The 13501-nt window shown below is 33.5% G+C and overlaps 1 protein-coding gene across 1 annotated transcript; it reads right to left on the bottom strand.

Moving 5' to 3' along the window:
- Window positions 1-7396: 7396 nt before the first annotated feature.
- Window positions 7397-9631, bottom strand: LOC141674327 (2-methylpropanoate--CoA ligase CCL4-like). Its single transcript, XM_074481054.1, has one exon. The coding sequence runs from the start codon at window positions 9312-9314 to the stop codon at window positions 7650-7652; it is 1665 nt and encodes a 554-aa protein (XP_074337155.1). The 5' UTR covers window positions 9315-9631; the 3' UTR covers window positions 7397-7649.
- Between the last annotated feature and the right edge of the window lie 3870 nt (window positions 9632-13501).

Below are 13501 nucleotides of genomic sequence, written 5' to 3' on the forward strand. Positions count from 1 at the left end.
TCGATATCTCTGAGTTCTCTATATGCAGAAATGACTTGTCGATATCTCCAATCTTCATATATTCATTTGACTTAACGATATCTCTGAGACTTCTCTATAAACCATTTTGGACTTCTAGATAAGTCATTCTAGAGTTCTCGAATGACTTCTCTATATGACTTGATCTTTTACTTGTAGATATCTTGACTTAGAATATTTTTCCTAAAACATATTTATTCAACTCCAAGCTTCTTCACCTTTTTTCTGAGGCATGATCTTGTTGATCTTCTTCCAGAGTTTATTCTTAGGCTTGAGACTGTTCACAGAAAAATACTCTAGTATGATCTTTAACATTTTTACAGACTCAAGTAATATAATATAAAATACAGATTTAGACTATCATACTACTAAATCTTAGGGTTGTCAATATGACTTAGTCTTGTTATAGTACAAACATGTCTTTATAACAATTAGGATACCTTATATCATTTTTGTCAGTATAAACTTCATTTGTCTCTCTTATTTTTATTTCTTTTATCTCTCTTTTTTCCCTTTATCTTCTATATCCTTTCAAATTTTTTATTATTATATTACAGTACTAAGGAATGTGTATAAGGATTATTATTGAAGTTGAAATACAAAATGATATCTTAAATTACTAAGATTTCATATTTTATAATATTTATATGAATTCCATTAACACACCGTTGGACTTGTTCTTAGTGATCAGCTGATTATACGCAATACATATATATCACCGGATGCCCGGATTCGTACGTAATGTCGTTGTATTGTTATATGTAAATTGTTTCTCATTTTTTATTATGACGGGTAATGTTAGGTATCACAATTTTTCTCAAATGTTACAAAATAACGTGGCATGATAAATGGCTATATTTAATTTGTGATGAATATGCTAGTGGGGTCTTATATCATTATTAATAAAGTTACCATTTATAACATAATCTGAGAAAATTTATGTAACAATTGTTTTGGCATCTAGCATTTTCCTATAATAAAATATAAGTGACAAATACTATTTGACACTATATTTCACATACTTTTTCCACCCTCTTATGCTATCGGAGCTGATAGGCCATTACACAACTAGGTCTAATTAAGGTCACCAAAATCCCAAGAGAAATGAGTTCAGGCTAATTAAGGAATATGAGACTCCATGTGGCACTCCAGAACCCAGTGGACCCTAGGACACCCTGTCACATTAGGATATTCCTTCAAATTATTAGTTTGTGAGTACGAGGAATATTCCTCAATCATGGGTCGCATGCTCCCACATAAGTGCGGTAAATGCCAATCACATCCCAGCACACTCTAGTGAAGGAGGGCACCTTGATACATGTCTCAATCATGGGCATCCAAGTGCCTCAAGTCCAGAACTTTTCGACGGTTAAGATCCAATGTACCAACCCCAAACCCTAATTGGAAGCCTATTAAAGGCTCCGAAAAAGGTGCTTTGGGGGTTACATCTTTTACTGACCTACACACATATACACACACCACAAATGTATTTTTTAATTCCTATTTTACTCTTCTCATCTAAACCCTACCCTATCTTAGTCTTGTTAGTGTTTGTGTCCTAGAGACAACACTATACACTATAATATTTTAGTTTAAGACATTTGGATTATTAGTATTTATATTCTATCGATTATTCCCTTTATAATTTATTATGTCTTACTTTATAGCGATATAAATGTTAGATTAATAAATGTACTTGAAATTTGATATGAATTCTATAAATCTAAGTACGTGATTTAGAAATGAGATTATGAGAATAGTATCAATATTCCTAAAGGTCCCTAGTCCACTATTATTATTAAAGGCCAATAATAATGCATTAAAACTGCTGTGTTTGTTGACTAATGATCATATCTCATTGATCATAGGTATAGTGATATTAAAGTCAAAAACACGGGCAAGTGTAAATGTACATGATGTTGGACAACCCAGTGTGAGATTTCACATGTCTGTTGTGTCATAAATAATTCTCCTTGTGGATTTCTATAGATACAATTATACATACAAAAACATAGATCAAGAACACCATTATTACCCGAAGTCAAAACCCAATTTCAAAGCCACAAAACCATTATAGTATACACAAATCAAACCAAAATAACCCACTATGACATAAAATCGCAAACAGAACACTATATTTACTGAAATCAAGCCAATATGAGATCAAAATACTCAGAACTCAACTAAACTCAAAGGCCAGAAGATGAAAAGTCAAGTTGAAGAAAAGACAGAGAAAATAAAAGCATGCAAATACGAATAAAAAAGAAGATGATTAAAGAAAGATTTACAGAAAAGCAGAAGATACAATAAGGCTTCAATTGGATCCTCTCGGCAACAATGCTGCTCAAAATGCTTAGTAAAAACAGAAAATCACTTAAATGTTTATACTTGCATTAAAGAAAAAAGTGAAGAAATAAAGAGGTATTTATAGAGAGGTGAAAAGAAAGTTAAAAGGTGAACATTCATGTGAGTTTTTGTCCAGACAACGTGGCAATGTGGCGTGATTCTATTAGCCTCAAATGGAGAAAAATCGTTGCAGTCACTCTCCTCCATTGTCAAAACATTAATTACCCCCATGTATTTATTATTTGACACATGTCTCGATATAAAAAAGGGGGAATTCAGTAACGTCCGCACATATATAAGATATAAACATATAGGATTGTCAAGGTTGGACATGACCCGAAAACCCAACATGAATTTTATAAGTTAGGGTTATACTTATATAGATCGAGTCGGAAACGTGGCGTGATTCTATTAGCCTCGAATGGAGAAAAATCGTTGCAGTAACTCTCCTCCATTGTCAAAACATTAATTACCCCCATGTATTTATTATTTGACACATGTCTCGATATAAAAAAGGGGGAATTCAGTAACGTCCGCACGTACATAAGATATAAACATATAGGATTGTCAAGGTTGGACATGACCCGAAAACCCAACATGAATTTTATAAGTTAGGGTTATACTTATATGGATCGGGTCGGAAACGTGGCGTGATTCTATTAGCCTAGAATGGAGAAAAATCGTTACAGTCACTCTCCTCCATTGTCAAAACATTAATTACCCCCATGTATTTATTATTTGACACACGTCTCGATATAAAAAAGGGGGAATTCAGTAACGTCCGCACATACATAAGATATAAACATATAGGATTGTCAAGGTTGGACATGACCCGAAAACCCAACATGAATTTTATAAGTTAGGGTTATACTTATATGGATCGGGTCGGAAACAGTCGGACCCGAGATTGACCCGAATAAAAAAAGATGGGTTACGGGTCAACTGATTAACCCGAACCTGACCCGCAAAACCTATAAATCTATATTTTAAAAAATATTTATTAATATATTTAATATACTTCTAATACAATTGATCATTTAAACATAAATTTATAAAAGTTCAATCATTTAAATTAATTAGTACGTCATGAATAATTTTGTTACACAAAAATAGTATTTTTAAACTTAAAAATATACTTTGTTCATTATACTACACAAACTAAAAAAAATAATCAAGTGTAATGGTATCATAAGTATAATATTTAATTAAATTTACTAAATAATTTAAATAACTATATTATTAGTGGATTAAAATATTTGTTAAATAAATGGCTTAACGGGTCGGGTCGAATGTTCAATAAAGGGGTCGGGTTAGTATCAAGGTTTTGTGGGTCAATATTTTTTCAGGCCGGGTTAGTGTTAGACCCAAAATTCGACCTAAGACGGTGACCAGACACGAACCTGGCCCGTAACCCGAAATTGATATCCCTATAACCACACACATACATACACACACACACACATATATATACACACACGCACACACACATAAACCCAACCAACTTCTTACACCCCGGGGAAATCGCTGAAAAGTTTTAGAGTCCAGTCAAATTAATGACTTATCAAGGACGTGACATCCTTATCCTAAAGGCAAATGACAAATCGAATAATCCAAAAAATCCAAAATACCCAGAAGTTAGGGACTACAAATCAAAGAAAAATCCCAATTTTTTTAGTTGACTCAAAGAACCCAAATGATACAAATCAAAGAGAGAACCCAAGTCAACTTTGGAGTCCAATATGCAATACACCCCGGAGTTAGGGTCTACAATAAAAACATCCCAATTTCTCTCCTAAGTAAATCAAGGAAATTAATCTAGGATACAAGTCAAACAGACCACCCAAGTCAACTTCGGAGGTCAATACGGATTACACCCCGGAGTTAGCAGTTACAAATCAAAGTAAAAATCCAATTTTGTCACCTAAGTAATTCAAGGAACTTAACATTGGATACAAATCAAAAAGACAAACTATGTCAACTCCGGAGTCTAATATGCATTACACCCCGGAGTTAGGAGCTACAAATCAAAGAAAAATCCCAATTTTTCTCCTAGCTAATTCAAGGAACCCAACCTTGGATACAAATCAAAGAGACCACCCAAGTCAACTCCGGAGTTCAATATGCATTAGACCCGAAGTTAGGGGCTACAAATTAAAGAAAAAATCTAATTTTCTCTTAAGTAATTCAAGGAACCAAACCTTGAATATAAATCAAAAAGACAACCCAAGTCAACTCCGGAGTTCAATATGCATTACACCCCGCAGTTAGGGAGCTACAAATCATTGGAAAATCTGAATTTTTCTTCTAGCTAATTCAAAGAACCTAACCTTGGTTACATATCAAAAATATAACCCACGTCAACTCAGGAGTCCAATAGGCATTAGACCCGAAGTTAGGGGCTACAAATTGTAGAAAAATACCAATTTTTCTTCTAGCTAATTAAAGGAGCACAACCTTGGTAACATATCAAAAAGACAACCTAAGTCACCTCTGGAGTCCAATATGCATTACACCCCGGAGTTAGGGGCTACAAATCAAAGAAAAATTTCAAATTTTCTTCTAGCTAATTTAAAAAATCTAACTGTTAGGAATATGTTGTAGACTTGATCATATTTTACCAAAACACCTTACTAGATTTAATTAAGTGTAGTTATAGATTTTAACGTATAAACTTACTATGTCATCCGTAGAAAAAGTAGTTTATGTTTAAATAAGTTTTTTGAGCACATTCCTGTGTACTGTAATGTCTTAGAGAATTAGAAGTTGTAGGATATTCTAAGTCATGTTGGCTACTAGAATGATATGCAAAATAGGTTGGCTAATTGTAAATATTAGATGCCTTGTAATTTTGCATAAATGAAATTGAGTCAAATGCTATGAAAATACTTTCAACGGATGTTTCTACAAGACTTCGACGGATGACCCAAATCTCAATCAACGGATGATCCAATAGAGTCTCGACGTATAACAAATTCAAATAGGAATTGATAGTGACTTGACAGTCACATAGGTTGATTATATAGAAAAGGAATGTGGCAGCCTATTAGCAGGATTTGGAGAACATAGAAGCATTTCCATTTTCATGCTTACTTGAAGAAATACAAAGATGTTGGATAGAGAAATGAAGAAACATGTGATTAGACTTAGACATTTTTATTTTTTTAGTTTTTCTTTTTCACATGCGACTTGGTGATATATAAACCAAGTGTAGCAAGTAGAAAAATATCGATTGAAAGAACTGAGAAATAGATAAGGCATAATCTGTTAAGAATTTCTTGGTTCTTACTTTAAAAATTTACTTGTAAGCAACTGTGTGCATTCTTGCATCACAGAGTTCTCAATCAATATATATATCTGGTGGAAATATCAATCCACCAGAAAGTTTTTAAATCTTTGTGTTTAATAACTTTGTGTTTTGAATACATTCATATTTCATTCCGCACACTTACATATTCAAACGCTGATATTTTGATAAAATAGTTTCTTTAATTTCAAAAAGAAACCTAAAATTACATTCAACCACTCTTCTGTAATTCTATTGTTAGATTGTTTGGGAATAACACTAACCTTGGATATAAATTAAAAAAATAACTCAAAGTCAATTTTGGAGTCTAATATGCATTACACCCCGGAGTTAAGGTGCTACGAATCAAAAAAAAATAAATCCTAATTTCCCTTTTAGCCAATTAGGTAATTAAATATTATAATTTATCTCTACTCCCCCATCTGAAAAACCCACATAGGAGAGAGGGAGGTAAATGATAGGCCATAACATAAATAGGCCAATTTAAGGTCGCAAAAAACCTGAGAGAAATGAGTCCAAGCCCATTAAGGAACATGAGACTCATCTACATGGCACTCCGGAACTTGGGTGAACCCCGTGGAACCCTGTTATGTCAAGATATTATTTTCAATCAATATATTTAATATACCAATCCCGAAATCCTAATTGGAAGCCTACAAAATACTCCAAAAAAAAAATATTTTTAGGTTACATCTTTTATTAACCTACACATATGTACATGCACCATCAATATATTTAATAATTTGTATTTTACCCTTTTTTCTCTAAACCTTATCTTACTTTCATAACAGAGGTGACGTGGGATGCCATCCCCGCCCATTTTATGTTGCAGGAGCCCCAACCTAGATTACGGTTAAACTTGAATAATTCTCATCCATGCATTATAAAATCTGAAACCGGATAGAAAAAGAAGAGGAGTCGGGGAAGATCTACGATTATGAAGAGCATATATACTTTAACCAATTTTCCGTTCTATTTTAGGTCATACATCTGTTTTCATTTTAATTACAGATAATCCCCAATGAACAGACTACATTTACCACAACTAATAATCTAGCAGCAACTAGCAACCAATATTATCTAGACTTATCTTTATTAGACCATATTGTCTGAACAGAAGAGAAGGTGCTAGACCATGAATCGCATCCGCACACTTGCGTATCGGCAGAGCTCAGTAGTTTGGGTGAGACTCGGAGGTACTCTTTGGTCATATGTTTAATTTAAGAACTGCTGCTGAGAATATTTTCCCTTGTAAGACTATCATTTTAAATATCAAATTACTAATTCTGCTAGTCCCTCCTAACTTTCGTCAATGTCAAAAAGACTAATTTTTATATATACCTTGCAAACAAGCCGCCAGAATTTTGATAAGAAATCTAATGTTTTATGACGTGGAAATCAACTTTTTTAACCAAGACACTGCATCTCTAGCATCAAGTGCATTTTACCACCCTTATCTACCAAGTTGAGAAACAGTTGAGTAAATTAAATGCAATACATGTTTTGATCAGTGTTACAGATTTCGGAAATCAGAATTATTCGGTTGAGGTACTGATTTACGATTTATCGGATAATTTTTTAAAAATAGAATGATTTATCGGCGATTTATCGGAAATCGGTCAAATCGGATCAATATTTTTAAACGAGTTTTGAGCGATTTATCGGCGATTTTTGAAAAATCGACCGATTTCTATAACAGAGGTTTTGACTAAGAATAAATATACAGTGTTGTATAAATCATCTGGAATAACATTGATACATGATATAAATTGAGAATATAAACATAACACACAAGAGGTAATAGAAATCAATCTTGGATAAAATACAGAATGGAATCGAAAGCTGTCAATTTGTGTATTAAACCTGATGGAGAGGAGAGCACACCACAACAACCCGTATTGCCCACAATGTGTGTGGCAGGTAAACTTGGTATTAAGCAACAATTCTGTAAGCTTTCACTTCAAACCGGACTGCAATGATATCATAAGCGACTTGACGGAGAAGTACCCAAAGACTTTGCAATATCTCGAAGTGAGAATTTCTGAATTTTTCCTGTTGCATTCTTAGGCAATTCTCCCATGAAGACAACTGTCTTAGGTACCATATAATGGGGCAACCTGTCCCTACAAAACTCCATTATTTCCTTCTCTTTAGCCTTCTCAATCATTCCAGCAGCATCCTTTAAACTCACAAATGCACACGGTGTCTCGCCCCAGAATTCATCCGGTCTGGCCACAACCGCGGCCTCATTCACAACAGGATTCAAATACAGGACTGACTCGACTTCTACGCTGCTCACATTTTCCCCACCACTTATGATAACATCCTTAGACCTATCTTTAATTTCCAAATACCCATCAGGATGCATCACACCAACATCTCCTGTATACAACCATCCATCTTTTTTCATACACTTGGCTGTCCCTTCCGGGTCTTTCAAATAACCCAACATCAAACACGCGCCTCGTAACACAATCTCACCTTGGGTTAAGCCGTCGGGTTTGACAATAACACCTGATTTTGGATTCACTACATTGACTTCTGTCATTCCAATTGTCCTCACTCCTTGTCTTGCCCTTAGTCTAGCCCTTTCCAATGCCGGTAACACATTCCATTTCCGCTTCCACGCACACGACACCACAACCCCTGCAACCTCTGTCATGCCAAAGCCATGGCTTACAATAAACCCCAAGGCTTCTGTGCGCAGGAGCACGGCAGCAGGTGGTGGAGCTCCGCCTGTCAGAAAATGAACCGGGCTTTCCAATTTTTTTGCCGTGGGACCATTGGAGAGCATGTTAAGCACAACAGGGGCGCCACACATATGTGTGACACCGTGTTTAGGAATAGCAGCGTGAATGAGGGGTGCATCAAATTTTCGAAGACAGATGTTTGTGCCACCGACAGCAGCCATTCCCCAAGTGAAACTCCATCCATTGGAGTGAAACATAGGTAGTGTCCACAAGTAAACTGGCTGTTTAGGTACTGACCAATCAATTAAAGAGTCGACCGTGATGATGAAAATTGAGCGGTGGGAATGTACTACACCTTTGGGAGAGGATGTTGTACCTGATGTGTAATTTAATGTCATTGGTTCCCACTCATTGTTGGGCCGGATCCATTTGAATCCAGGATCACCCCTTTCCACCATATCCTCGTGACTACAATAGAACATATTAAGATCAGGCGACGATGCCAACACATAGTCACCGGCATTGATAAGGACAAGAATTGGACGTGGTAAAAGAGATGGCAACATAGAAATCGCTTGTAAGAGCACATGAGAAAATTGTGCACAAACAAACACAAGCTTTGATTCAGCATGACAAAGAGTAACGGCTATACTGCGAGCATCCAATCGAGTATTGATGTTGTTAATGACAGCTCCGGCCATGGGAACAGCGAACTGAAGTTCGTACATGGCCGGAATGTTAGGAGCCAAGACAGTGACAACTTGGCTCCTCTGAATGCCGAGGGAAAGTATAGATGATGCTAGTCGAACACATCTTGCATGCGTCTCGGACCATGTGAAGCAGGTGGAATTGAAAACTAGAGAAGGACTATCTCCGAAAACAGAGGCGGCTCTTTCAAGGAAGACGAGAGGAGTTAGGGGACATGAATTAGCAGGGGTTGGTTTGAATTGATCCATTTTGATTAATGGCCCCCCCCCCTGTAGTCTCTCTTTCACCTTAAAGTATAAATGCAGTTTGTGTCAGGGTTTTTTTTTATGGGTAGAAAGCTGTGGGCATTTCTTTTTCTAGTGCCCCCTCCCTTGTGAATATTGCGGTGGTAGTTCAGGCAAGGAGTAGAATTTATTGCACGGGGCTTTATTGTTAAACTCCTAACTTCTGTACGTTAATGCGTGTTTTCTTAGGTTGGGTTTGCAATGCCAGCTACCTATCCCATTGCATTCGTGTCAGTATGATGAATGATGATCATTCAGCCCTCCAGTGTTCTGTGCTTATGATTACCGGCTTCTTTGCATGCAATTATGCAAATTTATATTCTGGACAAATAAGTAAAACTTTCGAAACTCCTATTAAATGTCTGGCCACAGGCCGATTTACTTGGTAAGAATTGATATCCAGAGAGGCAAAGTCCCACTGTTTCTGTTCAACCAACTAATCCTTTGTAAAAAATTCAACTTCAACCTTCTAAAAGTATACTAGTAGCATGAAACTTGTTATTGTACTTGCTGATGCTTTATTTGGTTTCACGTTCACATCACAATCCTAAAAATTGTGCTTCTGCTCTGGTTTCAACTCAGTTTATCTAATGTCGAAACATAAATAATGCAAAACACGAGGCCCAGTTACTCAATTTAATCCAAACGAATTGTTTTCCACTTGCATATAGTAAACTACTTTCTCTTCGGGGAGGTATGCCTGGGAGGATTGATTTGTAGTGGTTAAGCTTTTGCCCTCTTGCGGGAGATCAAGAACTTGACTCCTGGCGTGTATGTGATTAATTAACAAAAAAAAGTAAAAGTCCAACTGATATGCATGCGACGGTTTATAAAATCTACAACTAGAATTATAAGTACCGTCGTAGTTAACCTCAACAATTTCTATCAGACTATTGTCTTGCTGTGGTTTGATTTGAGATTCAGGTGCTTATTATAAATTGTATTTAAACTAACCATAATATAAAAAAATAGAATCATGGAATTACAATGACTATTGTTGTTGTTCGATTTGGGATTCAGGTGCTTATTATACAAATGAATTCGCAGTCACTCAATGTCATCATCGGACACGAGCCGAAATCCGAGACGAATCCGACTTGATCAGTAATCCTGTTTTTGAAGAAAAATACCAAAAGTGTCATGAACATGACCTGCTTAACCCGATTTCGACCCGTTTTTAAAAATTTCATTTATTTGTATTTAAACATCTGATTTCGTTCAATTTTATTTAACTTAACTCAAAATTAACCCGTTTATAAATACGAACATGATCCTAAACCCGAAATTGCCGCCTCTTCTTCATCCTCAGATTTTTCAAAAGCCGGAAACTAATTGGGAGCCTAGTTACACCCCTAACTATCCGTAATTCTAAGAAGTGCGACATGATTGTTTAATAATTATTGTATGTGAGGTTCCGGTAAACATTTAACACTGAGCTAGCTAAGCAGAAGGTAGTTGCTTTTTGTAATGGTACAATTTTGACTTTTCTGGGAGGTGCTCTTTCCGAATGGTTTTAGACTTCTAGTGATATGATAAAAAAATAATATCCACTTACAAAAAAATAAAAATTAATTAGAGCATATTCAATTAAATGTTGTCTCAGAGTAGTCAGACAAATTATCATATAGGAGTATGGTTTATTTGTGTTTTTTCTTGCGTTTGTATTACTCCCTCCTCCCAATTTATTTGTCCAGATTGATTTTTACAGGTAGATCTATTTAGTTTGATTTTTGCTCATAATTTAAAATGCATTGACTGTATAATTTTGTTGATTTTTTTTTGTGAATAAAAAATTATGATTTGAATATTTATTTACAAAAAAAGAAATTGAAAAATAATTAACGGAAATATACGGTCAATGTATCTTAAATTACGTGCAAAAGTCAAACTGAATTGAGACGGAGGGAGGACTAGTTTACTAAGCCGCACATCGCAGCGGCCTTCAAAAAATAATGTTTCATTTTTTTTTCATCTATTTCTTATCTGATTTTGTTCATTCTGAAATTATGAATAATAAATAAATTATAAAATTTAAAAACTGTTGTCTCGTTAAACATGTTTACTCTAATAAGTCGCTCTATCATTATTCACAAATCTAATATCATAAAATTATATTATTTATTAGTCAATAATTAATTTAATATTTTTTCTATTTAACAATATTAAAATTTGAGAAAATTACAAAAATTGATTGAAACGATATTAAAGTCACCAACTCACCGCCCTAATATTCTTCTATATATAAGTATAGCAATATATTGATATAATAATTTTAAAAAATACTGAGAAAACGTATTTATAGATATTTGTATTTATAATATTTCATTGAGTAAAATTAAAAGAAAATTATAAGAAAATTATAAAATAATAATTTGATTTTAGGAGAAAGAGGAGAAATTATTTTAAAAAAAATTAGGAGAACATCAAGATGGTAATTTGATTTAAAGATAAATGTGAAGTTTTAGGAGAATATTATGATGATTAGTTGATTTCAAAAAATTTAGTAAGATGTGATAGAAATCTTAGAAGAATATTCGAATGATGAGAAATATTTTAAAAATCTTAGGAAAATGTGGCAGAAACTATAGGAGAATATTACGAATGATGTGAAATATGTTTAGATGCTTGTTTTTATAATATTTTATAGGCTAAAAATTAAAAAAAAAGATATTAAGAAAACAAAATATAGTAAGTTGATTTTGGAGAATGAGAAGGAATAGTATTAAAAGGGAAATTTAGGAGGATATCAAGACGATATATTTATTTAAAAAGAAAGTAAAAGTTTTAGATAAATATTAGAATTGTAAGTTGATTTAAAAGATCTTAATGAAATATAATCTAGAAACTTTTGAAAAATATTACGAATGATGATAATATATTTAAAAGAATATTAGGTAATTGTAATTTTTGATAATTATTTCAAAAAATTAAAAAAAAATAGAAAAATAGAATGAGACAATTTGAGAGACGCCACCTAAACGCACCCGTTTTCTCCTTTATATAAGTATATTAATTTTAATAAAAATTTACACTACTTGATAACATAATTCTTGATAACATAATTCACGTGTAAGGTAGAAAAATAAAATGATAAGATAATATATATATAATTTCAGTATAAAGTAGAGAAATAAGATGATAGAATAAAACATATATAACAAATGGGCAAGGTTAGACATAACTTTGAGCAATTGTACATGTTTCATTATATCGGGAAGTTATTAATTTTTGACAATTTTGATCAATAATTCCTGACAATCACGAAACTCCCTGTAAATTGACAACTAAAAATACCATGTCACTGTATGTATGTCAACCTCTTTAGAATACATATCCAAAACTTTTTTTACATAATGTCAAAAATATTAAATTAATATTTTTAATAATAATACGAGAACTCACATACACACATATCACACATGAATTAAATTTTACTTACGAATTGGTATTAAATCTTTAGCTAACACATTTAAAAAAAATTAAATGCATTATGGTACCAATCATAAATTATAGAACGATTGATTTGGACGGTTATAAAAATTACGTCCTCAAAATAGAAAATTTATTCTATTTATAGATATATTAGAATAATATGTGCCTCAATGTTCAACATAAGTACAAGCCTTTTAAACATAATCACATCATGAAGATCTGTCAACACCAAGTGTTAACACATATCTGAAATTGAGATCAATAGTCCCCATCAAAGGTCTTCCCATTCCAGACAATTCATCCCCCATCACTCGATATAATTCTACACTCGTTGAATTAAATAGGTATAGGTGTCACCCCTCTATTTCATCCAATACTGATAAATATATTTTTAACTTTATATATATATTTTCATTAATATTATATATATATATATAATATAAGTTAAATTTAAAATGGTACTCCCTCCGTCCCGTTAAACGTTTCCTAATTTGACTTTCGGTACTGTTCACGGTAAGCGATTGACTACTAATTTACGTCTAATCTATAATATCAAACATAGTCATGAGTGATTTCGATGGATTCGTATTTATCAGTACTTTAATACAGTGAAATTTTTATATTTAATACTAATACGAATTTAAAGATATTAACAATCAAAAGTGTACATTGGCAACCGTGTCCAACACAAATAGGAAACGTTTTTAGGGACGAAGGGA

Source organism: Apium graveolens, chromosome 7 (assembly GCF_009905375.1).
Source record: "Apium graveolens cultivar Ventura chromosome 7, ASM990537v1, whole genome shotgun sequence".
Taxonomy (NCBI): Eukaryota; Viridiplantae; Streptophyta; class Magnoliopsida; order Apiales; family Apiaceae; genus Apium; species Apium graveolens.

Bases quoted from the DNA above. Each gene is read 5' to 3' on its own strand.
- LOC141674327 (XM_074481054.1), bottom strand. From the start codon at position 9,314: ATGGATCAATTCAAACCAACCCCTGCTAATTCATGTCCCCTAACTCCT.